General features: G+C 45.9%; 1 protein-coding gene across 3 annotated transcripts in view; it reads left to right on the plus strand.

Annotated features, from left to right (window-relative positions):
- The first annotated feature begins 10,188 nt into the window (after positions 1–10,188).
- Rbms2 (RNA binding motif single stranded interacting protein 2) overlaps positions 10,189–16,127 on the plus strand; it is a 48,536-nt gene continuing 42,597 nt past the window's right edge. For 2 of the 3 annotated variants that reach the window (XM_059245460.1, XM_059245461.1), the window contains exon 1: positions 13,695–13,871. In XM_059245460.1, the coding sequence (XP_059101443.1) occupies positions 13,806–13,871 (66 nt within the window). In that variant the 5' untranslated portion in view covers positions 13,695–13,805. Of the gene's footprint in view, positions 10,484–10,608; positions 10,670–13,694; positions 13,872–16,127 lie in introns of those variants that run through there. The other variant, XM_059245463.1, reaches the window with a different exon arrangement.

A 16,127-nucleotide genomic window follows, 5' to 3' on the forward strand; every position in this document is an offset into this window, starting at 1 on the left:
TTGAGAATTAAGGGTCTGGTGGTCAGAATCCCTGTAGTCCCAGCACATGGGGGCAGGGAGGTTAGGAGTTCAAGACTCTGTTGGGCTAAGGAGTCCAAGGCCAGTGTGGGCTGAGTGAGGGCTTTCACTGGCATGGGTGGGCACACCTCCTCATAGCGCTTTTGTTCAGCAGGCGTTATATGAACAGCTGTGACTGAGTGTGTCACTACCTAATTTCTCTCTCCTCAGCAGCGACCTGTGAAGCCGTTATTAAGCCTATTTTGAAGAGAGGAAATTCAAAACAGAGAAGCCTCAGTGGGTAAAGGTGCCTGTTGCTAAGCCTGACAAAGGCCTGCATTCAACCCCTGGAGCCCACACAGTGGAAGGAGAGAAATAACATAGACAGTGTCCCCCCACCCCAGATAACTAAATGTTTAAAAAAAAACTCAGCTTTTTAATAAAAAGAAAGTTAAGACTGCATAAGATAACTCAGAGCTGAAATTAGACACAAGCCTCAGATTACACACTTTCTCTTCCATGCAGCCTTCTCCAAAATTGACAACTGAATTAACCCAGGAGAAAACAACCTCACTCTTGAAAAAGGTTACTTTGTGCTGTGAGATAGTGCTGGGCGTTGCCTCTTGAGCTGCCCCGGCTACATTACAAAACTCTTAATTTCATTTTTGAATTTAAATAACCATGCTACTGACCAGGAGTGATGTGGTACAGTCCTTGTAGATCCCAACATCTGAGAAGCTTGGGTAGGAGGGCCAGGAGGGCGAGCTCGAATAGGCTATGTGAGGAGAACTTGCCACAAACAAACGTCACCACGGGAAAATAAATATCAAACCATGCTTGTGTGTTTAGTAGAACCGGCAGCTCTTCTTCCTGCTCGGAGTGGGTATTTCGTTTGGAACCAGGCGGACCTCCTCCTACTGTTAGCCATCCCCTGTGTGGTTTATCTGTTCGCCTCTCCGTAGGACTGCCTCTAATTCAGGGACCACAGCTTGCTGCCCTACTCCTGGCTTTGACCCGAAAGCGAACTGCTTGGGTCTTGCTTTTCAGATAGGGTGTCTCTCGGAGTGTTCTTGAAATTGCTTTCCAAGGATGACCTTGAATCTCTGACCCTTCTGCTTCTACCTCTCACGGGCAGGGATTATAGGCTGCAGTCACCTTGCCCAGTTATCCCAGGCTAGGGACTGAACCCAAGGCCTCCTGCACGCTATGCAAGCACCCCGTTGGGCATCCCCGTCCGTGTCTTTTTGGTTTTTGAGACAGGGACTAGTTTACATTGCTGGGCTCAGATTTGCCCCTCTGGCCTCAGTCTCCTGAGTAGCTGAGATTATAAACATCTGTAACACCATGCCTGCATTTAATTAAGAGCCTTAATACTCAGTATAAACTTAATTCAACATTAGTTTGTGTGTATGTGTGTGTGCGCGCGCGCACACATGAAGAACAGAGGTGACATCAGGTGTGTTTCTCAGTGAAGCTCCAACTTGTCTATTTTTAAAGTTTTTTTGTTGGTTTTTTGTTTGTTTGTTTGTTTGTTTTGAGACCAGGCTGGCCTGGAACTCAGAGAACCACCTGGCTGTGCCTCCCAAGTGATGGTATTAAAGGTGTGTGCCTCCATGACTGCCTTTTCCCCTTTATAGTGTTCTGCCTGCATGGATGTGTATGCACCACATAATACCTGGTGCCTGTGGAGGCCAGAAAGGTAACCCTGAGACCAGGGTTGCAGATGATTGTGAGCTGCCACGTGGGTGCTAGGAACTGAACTTGGGTCCTCTGCAAAAGCAGCGAGTGGTAACTGCTGAGCCATCTCTTTAGTCCCCAACATATTTTTTGAGTGAGGGTCCCTCACGAACCTGGACCTAACAGATTCAGCAAGACCTCGGATGGCCAGCAATACCTCGACACTGGAGTTACAGCTCCCAGCTTTTTATGTGGGTACTGGGGATCTGAACTCAAGTCCTTATCCTCACATAGCCAGTACTTGAGGAACCCAAGTGTCTTCTCAGCCCTCCAGTAGGGTTTTCTTAAGTATATGTGACAGGCTAATCTTATCCTTTTTTCATGAGAAATAAGGTCTGTTCAAGAGAAAAACGTCATGAGTTAGGGAATTTCTAGTTATCACCCAGAAGCTGTTTGCTTCCTTTATAGCTCTGCTTCTCTGAATTAACTTTTTTATGTTGCCAGGAATGAGTTTCTGCTTTACTGCGTTTTCCCCTCACGTGGGAGCTGATTGGGCAAAGTTCTGCCTATAGAACTCGTCCCAAGGGCACGTTGATTTTTTGAGGAAGAGACTGAAGGATGAAACAGTTCAAGGCGAGCCTGTACCACACAGTGACCCCCCCCCAAACACACACACACACACACACACACACACCAGAACAAACCACAGCAAAAGTTGGGGCGACTGAGACCACTCAGTGGGTAAAACGCTGTTCAAATCCGAATCTGGCAGCCCGAGTGTGATCCCTGGGATTCGTAAGGTTGAAAGTGGAGAAATGTCTCCACAATATAGTTCTCTGACTTACACGTGTACGTATCCCACCGCTCCCCAATAACAAAAATAAAACCTCCCTCTCCCCTCCAACTTCTGACCTTCCTTGGATCATGAAGGAAGCATGACCTGCTTTGCCCAGCAGATGGCAGTGTTTCTCCTAGTATTCTTTGGGGTTAGCTTTCTCGCTAGAGACTTTCTAAAAAAGATGAAAATTCCATTCTGTCAGCAAGCATTCTTGAATCTAAATTATGTTTGGATGGTGTCCTGGTTGGTTTGTGTGTGTGTGTGTGTGTGTGTGTGTGTTATTTGGGAAAGGGAACCTCAAAATGACTCAATCAGAATGGCCTGCGGGCAAGTCTGTGGAGCATTTTCTTAATTAATGATTGATATGGGAGGGCCCAGCCCACTGAAGGTACTGCTACCTCTGGGCAGGTGGTCTTGGGTTGTATAAGACAGCAGGCTGAGCAAGCCAGTAAGCAGCATTTCTCCATGGCCCCTGCTTCAGCTCCTGCCCTGCCTTCCCTTCATGATGGACTGATTTAGGGACATGTAAGTTGAAATAAACCCTTTCTAACTGTGTTTTATTACAGCAATAGAAAACCAAGACATGCAGTAAAGATTAAAAGATTAGCCTCAAGGTGGTGGCGCATGCCTTTAATCCTAGGATGGCAGAGTCAGAGGCAGGCAGATCTCTGTGTTCGAGGCCAGCCTGCTGGTCTACAGAGTGAGTTTGAGGATAGCCAGGACTAGACGGAGAAACCCTGTCTTGAAAAACCAACCAACCAAACAAAAAAGAATTCCTACTTCATAGGTATTCACAATCTGGGGATCTGGGAGCCAGAGGTAGTGTGGGGGCTTCGGTGTATCTCTAGAGTACTTGTCCAGCATGCAAGAAACTCTGGATTTGCTTTTCAGAACTGAAAAAAAAAAAAGTATAGTTAGAGCTGAGTATAGGGGTGTATGATGGGTGATCTTGATGGTCAATTTGACACACCTGGGAAGAGAGCAATTCAAGAGTTGCCGCCATCAGACTGCCCCATGAGCAGGTCTCTGGGGCATTTTCTTGACCCATCCCACCGTGGGCGTCACCATCCCTAAGGCAGGTGAGCCATGCTGTATCAAAAAGCCAGTGGAACAAGTCAGGAGCTGGGTGGTGGGGGCGCATGCCTTTGATCCCAGCACTCAGGAGGCAGAGCCAGGCGGATCTCTGTGAGTTCCAGGCCAGCCTGGTCTACAGAGCGAGATCCAGGACAGGCTCCAAAACTACACAGAGAAACCCTGTCTCGAAACAAACAACAACAACAAAAAGGAACAAGTCAGTAAGCATTGTTTCTTCGTGGACTCTGCATCATTTCCTGCCTTGGGTTCCCTTAGTGAGGGATTATGACATGGAAGAGTGTACTAGGTGGTTTTATGTGTCAACTTGACATATAAGCTAGAGTCATCAGAGAGGAAGGAGCCTCAGCTGAGGAAATGCCTCCATGGGATCCAGCTGTAAGGTATTTTCTCAATTAGTGATCAATGGGGGAGGGCCCAGCCCATTGTGGGTGGTACCATCCCGGGGCTGGTGGTCCTGGGTTCTATAAGAAAGCAGGTTGAGCAAACCATGATGAATAAGCCAGTAAGCAGCACCCTTCCATGGCCTCTGCATCAGCTCCTGCATCTAGGTACCTTCCTAGTTTGAGTTCCTGTCCTGACTTCCTTCAGTGATGAACAGCAATGTGGAAGTGTGAGCCATATAAACCCTTTCCTCCCCAACCTGCTTTTTCATGATGGTGTTTTCTTGCAGCAGCTGAAACCCTGACTAAGACGAGGGGTACGACTAATAAACCCTTTGTTCCCCCAAAGTTGCTGTGTTTATCACATAAAATCCCAGTACTGAGGAGGCCCAGCTGAGAAACTGAGTCCTATCTAAGCCTGCATATATAGCAAGACCTTCTTTCACAAAAATAAAAATAAAACAAACTTCAACATAAAAGAGGTGAAAATGAGCCTATTACAAATCTACCAAAAACATTCCAGTGGGTGGTTCTGGTGCCTCACTCCTGTAATGCCTGCATGTGGGACACAGAGGCAGAATCAGAAGTTCAAAGTCTCCATAGCCATTCTGAGGTCAGCAGGACTATGTAATCTTTAAAAGAAAAAAACACAATTAGTGATGAATGGGGGAGGGCCCAGCCCATTGTGGGCGATCTATCTTTAAAAGAAAAAAAAAAAAAAGCCAGGTGTCGTGGCACTTGCTCATCATAAGCAAGTAGGATAGAATTGAAGGTCAGAAATTCTAGATTCCTAGCTGGCATGGATACACACACCTATAATCCTTGTGTTCTGGAGGCTAAGGCAATTTGTTTTTTTACCATGATCCCTTAAAAAATTTTTGTTATTTGACAGTTATATACAAGGTTTTGTTAAGGCTACTTCAAGTTAATCATTTTCTTTTTTGCTGTTTGCTTCCAGGCGTACTGGGGATTGAACCCAGGTCCCGTGCATGCTAGGCAAATGCTCTATCATTGGACTATATTCCCAGCCCTCAGTACTTGGCCTCATTGTCATCCTCATGGTCTTGGTCAAACCTAGTAGTTGAATTGAGATTGTGACCCCTGCTGGGATCGTGTGAGTTACTTGTTTTAGAGATAACTAGGGCTAATATCTCAGGTGTGAAGAAAACGCATGAGTAGAACCATATAATCAGTGCAGGCCATTCTGAGACTGCATAGAAGCCAGTCTTAGACCCTTCAGTGGCATATGCCTGCAATCCCAGCAGTTGGGAGGTAGAAGCTCCAGGTCATCCTTAGCTACATAGTGAGTTCAAGGCCAGCCTCAGCTGCATGAGACCTTATTTCAAAACAACAACAACTGGGGTGTGTGTGTGTGCAGGCTGGGACAAATGAGAGAGGTGGTGGGGGAAAAAAAACAACAAAAGAGCTGGGTATAGTAGCACACGCCTTTAATCCTAGCATTTGGGAAGCAGAGGCAGATCTCTGTGAGTCTGAGTCCAGCCTGGTCTACAGAGTAAGTTCCAAGCCAGTCAGTGCTATATAGTAAGGTCGTGTCTCAAAAAGCTGGGCAGTGGGTGAGGGGGACTAGAGAGACGGCTCAGCAGGGAAGAGTACTTGCTACTCTTACAGAGGTCCCAAGTTTCAGTCCCGAGCATCCACAAGGTAGCTTGTACCTCTAGTTCCAAGGGATCTCTCTCTTGCTCTTCGTGGGCATGAGGGACACAAGTGTTATACATTGTGTGCACACGTGTATGCTTAGGCAAACACTTCCTCTACTGTGGAATAATCCTTCTGTGCACTGTGTGCATCTATGCTGCTGTGATTGGTTTAATAAACAAGCTGACTGACCAATAGCTAAGCAGGCTAAAGTTATGCGGGAAAGCCAAACTGAGAATGCTGGGAAGGAGAAAGGCGGAGTCAGGGGAGTCGCCAGCAGACGCAGAGAAGCAAGATGGGCATGCCGTACTGAGAAAAGGTACCAAGTCATGTGGCAAAGCATAGATAAGAAATATGGGTTAATTTAGATGTAAGAGTTAGCTAGTAACAAGCCTGGGCTATCAGCCGAGCATTTGTAATTAATATAAGCCTCAGTGTGTTTTATTTGAGAGCGGCTAAGGGACAGGAAAACTCCACTTACACTTCTCTTCCGTATGGGTCTCTTTGCTATGGTCTCTTTTTGTTGTTTGAGACAGTCTTACATAGTCCAGGCTACCTTGAAGATGGTAGAGGAAGGTGACCTTGAACTCCTCATCCCCTTCCTCACCTCTCAAGTGCTGGGACTACACATGGGTGCCACCATACCTGGCTTTCCATGGTGCTAAGGCTCAAACCCAGGGCTTCATTCATGACAGGCAAGCGCCCTACCAGGTGACACCTTGGCCTTCTTTTTCTATTTCTTTCTGACCCTGCTTTTCCTCTTCTCTTTACAGGGAGATAAATTCGACACTTTAGATGATTTCCGTTACAGAATATTTGAGGGCAGGCACTTTACTCAGTGGAGATGGGGGTGTATTGGAGGTGAGTGCCTTGGCTCTGTTAGACCTTGTTCCCTGGTCCCTGAAGTGTATTGAGAGCTTCCCTAGCATGCTGGCCAGTCTTCCTACTTTTGAGAACACGTAAACTGGCTGTAGTGGAGTACTGGCTAGAGTCCAGCACATCTGCAGGTAATACGTTTATCTCAGCTCCTCACCCTGATTTGGAGGCCAATAGCGACATATAGTAGGCGTCTTTCATCAAACAGACTAAGGTCCATCTATCTCCAAACGCTTGTGATTCTTATTTGAAAGTATGTTTTTCTTTTTTTGTTTTTGTTTTGAGACGAGATCTTGCTGTGTAGCCCAGAAGAGCTCCTGCAATTGTCCTGCTTCAGCTTCCGGGGTGGTGGGAATAGTCACGAGTGTTGTCGCTCACAGGAAAGGTATACCTGTGTGTGAGGGCCAGGGGGGTCACATGTCATCTAGGCTGGCCTCAAATTCATTATGTAATTGAGACTGTTCTCCAGCTCTGAATCCTTTTGCCTCTGCAACTCAAGGGCTCGGATTCCAGGGGTTTGCAACCACAACCAACTCTGTTTAAAAAAAAAAAAATGTGCTGGAGAGATGGACTCAGAGGCCAAGAGTGCTTGCCGTTTTTCCAAAGGACCTGAGTATGGTTCCCAGCGCCTACACAGCTCCTTGTAGCTCCAGCTGCAGGAGGGAGGTCTAATACCCTCTTCTGGCTTTGGCAGGCATACACACACAGTCACAAAAATAAAAAGGTTTTGTTTTTTTTGTTTGTTTGTTTTGGTTTTGGTTTATTAAGATAGACTCTTGCCAGGTAGTTCCAGGAGGCAGAGGCGGGCAGATCTCTGTGAGTTCAAGGCCAGCCTGGTTTACAGAGCGAGATCCAGGACAGGCTCAAAACTACACAGAGAAACCCTGTCTCAAAAAACCAAAAAAAAAAAAAAAAAAAAAAAAAAAAAAAAGAGGAAAAAATGTAAAAATCTACTAGGGATGAAGCTCACGGGTAGATGTGCTCTGTTGGACTTGAGTCTGACATCTAGCACCACAAAACAACGTGTATGTACTCACCAGAATTGCAGTTTCTAGTTAGTTAGTGGTGTTTATGACCTTTGACCTAACTTTTTTTTTTTTAAATCAGTTTGTATATCTGGGACATTTTACTTTTGTGGCCCTAAATTTATTGGATGGATTATAAAATAGAGTAGCATATCTAGGAGGAAGTATGACTTTTATGTGTCTGGAGACTTAACTGTTGTCTCTTTCCCGCCCCCCACCCCTTCCTGAGACAGTTCTATAGCCCTGGATGGCCTCAGACTCACCAGGCAGCCACGGAGGGACAGACAGACGACCTTGAGCTTCGGATCCTCCTGAGTGCTGGGATTACAGCGGGTGTCATCATGCCTGGTTTGCAACTCTTTTTCCATTTTAAAAATTTTTTCCTTTTGGAGCTCCGGGGACTATTTTCTCAGAGTTTGAAGGAAAACAATAGGGCAGACAAGCTGTCAATCTTGGCAGAGGCCTGGAGGAGGAGGTAGTTTAAGCGGGAGAAGGAAAGTTAATGCCTTTGGAGTTGGGGTCAAAAAAAGCAGGCAGATCCATCATCGGAGGTCTGCAAGCAGCTGCATTGTGGGGGGAAAGACTCTCCCCACGGAGAAAAAGTGAGAATGTCTAGAGCGAGGGAAATGTTGCTTAGGATTTAAGACAGCATCTAAAGAAGAGATAAAGGGGCGCGGGGTAGGGGGAGGTCATGCCTTTTGAGTTAGAACTCAGAAAAGTGGGCTTAGCTGTAAAGATCTGCAAACATCTGCAAAACTTCTCTGATGTTTTCCTGGTGTGTAGCTGAGCCTCCTTGGTCCATCCTAGAGCATGCTTTGTTTTCTAACAGGACTAAACTATGTAGCCCGGGCTGCCTTGGAACTCTGTGTACACTAGGTTTGTCTGGAACTGTGGAAATCCCCCTGAGTGCTAAGATTACAGGTGTGAGCCTCGACTCCCAGTAGTCCTAGGATAGTCTTAGGATTTAAATTAGTTTAAATGTATCGTTACTGAGTGTGTATGTGCACTGGGACAAACATGTGCCGTGGCATATGTATGGAAAGCAGAGGATAACTCGGGAGCGTTGGTTCTCTTTCCACTGTTTTGAATCAGGTTTTCAGGCTTGTACAGCAGCTATCTTTATCAGCTGAGCCATCTTGCCAGCCCATAGTATAATCTTGAATGTAACTAAGATACTAGTTTTCAGAAATGTTCTCTTAGGGTCTTCAATGTTGGTTACATGACACTCAAGGGGATACACTCTAGGAAACAGTAACTAGTCATAATGGGACTGAGTGTTCACTGAGTGTCAAGAACTTCCTACGGCTGCAAAGGAGCTGTTTCATTTTGTTTCACTTAAAATGATGGGAAATAGGTAGTTATTTACTCCATTTTGCACACAAGAAAAGTCTGAGATACAAGGGACTATTAAAAAAAAAAAAAAGACTGGTATGATAGCTTAGCAGGTAGAAGCACTTGTGCGTGGGTCTGGGACCTGAGTCCAATCCCCCCTCCTGCAGGTAGCTGGAGGGAACTAGCTCAGGGAACAGCTTGAGAGTCATTCTGTGACTACAAGCACACTGTGCAATTTGAATGTATACACACACACATAAATAAATAAAAGTAAATCTTTTAAGGTTTCAGACATATGGGGTAATTTTCTCAGGGTCACTTAGCTTGTGAGTTGAGGGACTGGACTAAATTAACAAAACCCTGCCTCTAGGAAGAAAAAAAAAATGTCTTCATCACGAATGATAAATGTTTGAAGGAACAGATTTTTAACCTGATCTAAATATTATACAATGTATACATATATGAAAACACTGATGTTGGTTAGCATGTATAATATTGATGCTTTTATGTATCAGTTGCAAATTAAAGCAGGGTGCGGTAGCTCATGTCTATCCCAAGAGGAAAGAAGCTGAGAAGCATTGAGCTCGAGGCTAGCAAAGGCTACATAGTGAAACTTGACTCAAAATAAAATAAAACAAGTTTGCTTTTTAAAAATAAAACAGGTGGTGGTGGTGGTACAAAACTGTAATCCCAGCACTCAGGAAGGAGAGGCAGGTGGATCTGAGTTCGAGGCCAGCCTGGTCTACAGAGTGAGTTCCAGGACAGCCAGGGCTATACAGAGAAAACTTGTCTAGAAAAACCAAAAAATAAAAAATAAATTTAAAAAAAAGAAAAGAAAAAAACCCAATTTATTATCATTATTATTATTGATTTTTGAGACTGGGGTTTCTCTGTGTATCAGCCCTGGCTGTACTGGAACTTGTTTGTAGAACCTGCCTGCCTCTGGGGTTAAAGGTGTGCATCACCATGCCTGGCTTTTATTTAAATTTATTTATTTATTTATTTGTGGGACAAGGTCTCACTATATAGCCCTGGCTAGTCTGGAACTGGCCCTGGTGAGATACCACTTAATATCATTCAGAACGACTGGTCTAAAACCACAAGAATGAATTGGGATATGATGAATGAAAGTTTCTGAGGGTGGAAAAGGAAGTTCTTGAAAAATGCGGCGCCCCTGAGCGATGCTATTATTTACTTATTTACTGTATTGGGCTGTTTCCATTCTCAGTTGCAATTCCCACATTGAGGCTGTTCCCACCCTTCCTGTGTCCCTTGAGTTGAGCAGGCACTTCCTGTCCTGTTACAAATGAAAGTTAAGAGTTGGGGGTGGCTGTGCATGCCTGTATTTACTTTGCAGAATGCTGGCGCTGTCTGCTCCATGATCATAGCCAAACAGTGACAGGAAAACCGGAGAGCAGGGACTCACTGGAGAGAGAGTTTGCGTTGAATGTCGTCTGCTGGAGAGTCTGTGATGGCAGCCAGCAGGCCTGAGGAAGAGGTCTGAAGCCCTGCACTCCCTCTAGGTCTAGTGGGATGGGTAGGCTTTGTGGTGTCATCCTGAAGTTGTCTTTTCTTGTTACAACTACTCCTTCGAGGGCACACTGGAGGTGAGTATTAACTGCAGCTGTGTGAGAGTCTTGACTCTTAAGTTCTGTCCTGTCCTAAAAAGTCTCATATTTTACTCCTTTGTGAAACATGCTTTTTAAAGAGCTGTGATTTGTTTGTTTCACAGCTCAGAGACAGTGTCCCCATTCTGTGAACTTTGTTCCTCGTGGCTATAAATTCCACACCTGGTGAGTGTTTCTACTTGTTTAAGCTTGGGGGGGGGGGGTTTTAAGGGCTGGGAAGTAATAGAATCAAAAGTCAAAGAGTTGGGCAAGGTGGTGTACTCTGTAACCTAGCCCCCAGGAAAGCAGGCGTGAGGGTTAGGAGTTCATCATTTCTGGCTATGTGGAACTCAAGGACACCTTGGGCTACTTGAGATCCTGTCTCAAAAATATCAAACAGTGCTGGAGAGTTGATTCCGTGGTTAAGAGCTAATACAGAGGACCCAGGTTTGATTCCCAGCTCCCACATGGTGGCTCACAAACATCTGTAATTCCAGTTCTAGGGAATTGGATGCTGTCTTCTGACCCCCATAGGCACCAGGAACACGTGTGATACACAATACTCATAAATGATTAAATAAAACTAACTTAAAAAAAAAAGCATCAAGTATAAGCCGGAAGGGTGGGAATGTGGCTCAGGCTAGAGTGCTTGATCATCTAGCACAAAATAGCCAAAACCAAACCAAACCAACACACACACACACACACACACACACACACACACACACACACACGGGATGAGGCAGGACTGTGTATGTCTGTGCTAGTAATCCTGTACTAAGGAGCCCGAGACAGGGTGATAATGAGTTTGAGGTCAGTGAGAGCCACCCAGTGAGGCCCTATCTTACATAAATAAATAATAATGTTAAATAAGATAGCTTCCACTTGGGCTGAAGACATTGCTTTGTATAGCTTAGCGAGTTGGAGAACACTTAAGCAGACTGGGGCCTTTGTTTTCGATCCCTGGTACCACCAAAAATAAATAAGTAAATTAGTAAATAAAAGGCTTCAACTTGTTTTAAAAAAAAATCACAAAGCACCGAACTTCATGAGATTGTTCTGATGTTTTTTTGTTTGTTTGTTTTGTTTTGCTGGGATTAAAGGCATGAGCCGCCATGCCTGGCTGATGATGCCTTCTTAAGTACACTGTCCTTACTGAGAGAATCTGAAATGAGAATGCTGATGTTAGCCTGTTGTGAGAGAGAGTTCGTGAGAGAGAGTGTGAGAGTGTGAGAGACAGTGTGTGAGAGTGTGTGAGAGTTGTTAGTGTGAGAGTTGTTAGTGTGAGAGAGAGTGTGAGTGTGAGAGTGAGTGTGTGAGAATGAGTATGTGAGAGTGAGTGTGTGAGAGTGAGTGTGTGAGAGTTGTTAGTGTGAGAGTGAGTGTGAGAGAGTGAGAGTGTGAGAGAGTGTGAGAGAGTGTGTGAGTGTATGTGTGAGTGTGTGTGTGTGTGTGAGAGTGTGTGTGTGAGAGAGAGTGTGTGTGAGAGAGAGTGTGTGAGAGAGTGTGTGTGAGAGAGTGTGTGTGTGAGAGAGTGTGTGTGTGAGAGAGTGTGTGTGTGAGAGAGTGTGTGTGTGAGAGAGTGTGTGTGTGAGAGTGTGTGTGTGAGAGAGTGTGTGTGTGAGAGAGTGTGTGTGAGAGAGTGAGTGTGTGAGAGAGTGAGTGTGTGAGAGAGTGAGTGTGTGAGAGAGTGAGTGTGTGAGAGAGTGAGTGTGTGAGAGAGGAGTGAGTGTGTGAGAGAGGAGTGAGTGTGTGAGAGAGGAGTGAGTGTGTGAGAGAGGAGTGAGTGTGTGAGAGAGGAGTGAGTGTGTGAGAGAGGAGTGAGTGTGTGAGAGAGGAGTGAGTGTGTGAGAGAGGAGTGAGTGTGTGAGAGAGGAGTGAGTGTGTGAGAGAGGAGTGAGTGTGTGAGAGAGGAGTGAGTGTGTGAGAGAGGAGTGAGTGTGTGAGAGAGGAGTGAGTGTGTGAGAGAGTGTGTGTGAGAGAGTGTGTGTGTGAGAGTGTGTGTGAGAGAGTGTGTGTGAGAGTGTGTGTGAGAGTGTGTGTGAGAGTGTGTGTGTGAGAGTGTGTGTGAGAGTGTGTGTGAGAGTGTGTGTGAGAGAGTGTGTGTGTGAGAGTGTGTGTGTGAGAGTGTGTGTGTGAGAGAGTGTGTGTGAGAGTGTGTGTGTGGGGGAAACACATAAGAGCGTCAGTGTCCATGGAAGAGGTTGTAAACAACCTGATATGGATGTTGGACATCAGCTGTGGGTCTCTGGAAGAGCAGCAAGTGCTCCTAACCCCTAATTCCTCTCTCCAGCCTCATGTTCTTTCTTTCTTTCTTTCTTTCTTTCTTTCTTTCTTTCTTTCTTTCTTTCTCTCTCTCTCTCTCTCTCTCTCTCTCTCTCTCTCTCTCTCTCTCTCCCTCCCTCCCTCCCTCCCTCCCTCCCTCCCTCCCTCCCTCCCTTCCTTAAGACAGGGTTTCTCTGTGTAGCTTTGCGCCTTTCCTGGATCTCACTCTGTTGACCAGGCTGGCCTCGAACTCACAGAGATCCGCCTGCCTCTGCCTCCCGAGTGCTGGGACTAAAGGCATGCACCACCACTACCCGGCCCCATGTTCCTTCTTAAGATCACCCTAAGTATAAAGTAGTTGAGCTCTGAGCTCATCTCAAGCACACTGTTCTTTGCATGCTCCAGAAGGCAGAGTCAAGGGGGGGGGGTCACGTGTGGGCACGTGCTTGTGAGGGTCTGAGAACAATTTTTGGTAGTTGGTCCTCTCCCCCTACCTTGTAGACTGGGGACCTGATTTAGGCTTGGCAACCTTTACCAGTAAGCCATCTTGCCGGCCAGGCTTGAAATCTTGTAGCTGAGATCTGAGGGCAAGTTTCAAATCACAAGAAAACAACAACAAAAACCTTGGTCTCTTCATTGACAATAGGAAAACGGTCTCTTTGTGATAATCAGAACTTGTTCGCGGAGGGATGGGGTACATCTGAAAGGATTAGACCTAAGGACTCTTCTTTCTAGCTTGAACTGCTCAGCCTATGTAAAACAAGCCAAATGAGAGCGTCCTGGGCATTAGGACCCAGTGGAAGCGGCTTGTCCTGACTCTCAGTTAACTTCTGTCAGTGACGTGAGGCAGACCTAGCTCATTCTTCCCCGCAGCCCCCCCCCCTCTCTCTTTTGCTCCTTTTCTCCTCTTTCTCCTCCCCCTCCCTTCTCCCTTTCCCTCCCTCTTTCCCTCCCTCCCTCTCTCCCTCTCCTTTTCCCCCTCCTCCCTCCCTCTCCCCCCACCCCTTTCCTTCCCTCTCTCCTCTCTCTCTCTCAGCTCCCTAACAGTAAAGAGAAAATGCTGCTATCAGTGACTTCCAGGCCTGGGATTTCGACTTTTGGGTATAACAAGAACAACAAGAAGGTAGGAACATGCTCTTGGGGAATCCAGCTACTTCCTCTCCCGGGCTCGGGAGTGCCCTTGGGTTAGCGATCTCCTTTAAGAGGGGAGCTGAATTCCTCTCTCCCGTCCAGCGCCTCTCCCTTCCCCTTCTTCCCTTGCGTTCTGCACCTGGTTCTGGAGTTAAAGGAATTTAGAGCCAGGGTTTGTGAGGCTGGAGAAAGCAGGGGGAGTAAAAACAGTCAACTTTACAAGTTTGTTTCTCGTGAAATGAAGTTAGTTTGACGCCTGACTGTGCCGATCTTCTTGGGAGAGTGTGTCCCTTGTGGTCTCTGGGCACTCCCCACAAAATTGTTTTATCGTTGTGGTGAGTTTCGTCTCCCCCTAACCCCCATCCCACTTTCCTTTTTACTCAAACCCCAGGTAGCTGAAATCACAGGTAGCCCGAGAGGTCTCAGGGCTCATGGAGACCTGAGTGTATGCTTCTAGACTAGAGACCCTACCCTATCCCATCCTTCCTGGCCCAGGAATTTGGGGAGATAACATGCCTTGGGATTAAGGCAGAGAGCTCTGTGATTCTTTAGGTCCTGCCTTTCGAGTGGATACTTGGAACCCTGCAGATAGCCAGGATTAGCCAGGATCCCTGGAATCTTTATGATTAACCCATGGCTGCCTGAGAAGTTAAGCTATAATTGAGTGAATGGACAGCCTGGAGAGAGATGGACAGCCTTGCCCACCCTTGCCAGAGAAGGCAGTTTCTTGGCGTTTCTTGGTATACAATACTGGAGAGGAGCTTTAGCCGGAAGACTTTTTACCCACTCCCAGCACTGTAGCTGTTCTTCCAGAGATCTATGTTTAGCTTATCTGATGGAATGCTGGAGGTAGGGGAAAGATTCACGTCCTGTTGGACTTGAGGAGACCATTTTGGAGACTCAAACACTAGTGTCTCATCAGGGCAGTCTCCTAGTGGCATTTATTCGGTCTGTATGCTTACAAAAAAACCTCTACAGCCAGGCGGTGGTGCAGGCCATTAATCCTACCATTTAGGAGGCAGAGGCGGGTGGATCTCTGAGTTCTGAGTTCAAGGCCAGCCTAGTCTACAGATCGAGTTCCAGGACAGCTAGTGTTACACAGAAAAACCCTGTCTCAAAAAACAAAACAAAACAAAACAAAAAAGAAAAGAAAGCTCTACACATATTTTTGATTACTTTATAATGTATCAATATGTATAATGTATAGACTGATGTCCTATCATACATATTACTAATTTATATATATATGTGTGTGTGTGTTTGGAAGGGGAATAATCCATCTACCTTTATTCTCCTCAAATCTATATAGTACTAAATAAAAGTTCTCTTTTTTTTTTAAGTTTTTGGGGCTTTGAGATGTGGCCTTCCTCTTTACCTGAGGTTAGCCTGGAACTCACTCTGTATGTAGCCCAGGCTGGTCTTGAACTTGCTGCAGCCCAACTAGGGTCACAGGCATGGATGAGCCACTGCACCTGAATCCTTTTTCTTTTTCTTTTTTTATCTTTATTTTTATTTTTTTATTTATTTATTTTTGGTTTTTTTCAAGACAGGGTTTCTCTGTGTAGCTTTGGATCCTGTCCTAGAACTCGCTCTGTAGCCCAGGCTGGCCTCGAACTCACAGAGATCCTCCTGGCTCTGCCTCCCGAGTGCTGGGATTAAAGGCGTGCGCCACCACCGCCCGGCTAGACTCTGTTTTTTGTTTTTGTTTTGGAGGATAGAAGTTACTGCCTTGCACATGCTTGACACGCACTTGGCAGCTAAGCCTGATGTTTAGATTCTAAGTGTAAGAGAACAGCAACAAGAGTTAGGACTGTGGGCTTGGATTTAATCTCATATCTCTTCCTGATAATTTATAAGGTCTGGGTGGATAGGAGAGGGAGCATTTGCATTTTTACTAACATATTTGTCAAGAAGTCTTTAGGGGCTGGTGAGATGGCTCTGTGAGTAAAAGAGATTGCCACACAAACCTGATGACCTGATTTCCAGTCCTAGGTCCCATGGTAGAAGGAGAGAATCACTCCCGTCCTGAAATTTGTCCTCCGACCTCCACACACAGAGTGTGGCATGTGTATAAACTCTCTCACACACACACACACACACACACACACACACACACACACACACACACACACTAGCGATATGCTAATGATAATAATAAAAAAGTAATTTAAAAAGTCTTTGGGGGGTCTGTCAAGACGAATCAGCTGGCAAAGGCCATGCCTACAAGCCCAAAGACCTGAGTCCCGTC

The sequence above is a fragment of the Peromyscus eremicus genome, chromosome 18 (genome assembly GCF_949786415.1).
Source record: "Peromyscus eremicus chromosome 18, PerEre_H2_v1, whole genome shotgun sequence".
NCBI lineage: Eukaryota > Metazoa > Chordata > Mammalia > Rodentia > Cricetidae > Peromyscus > Peromyscus eremicus.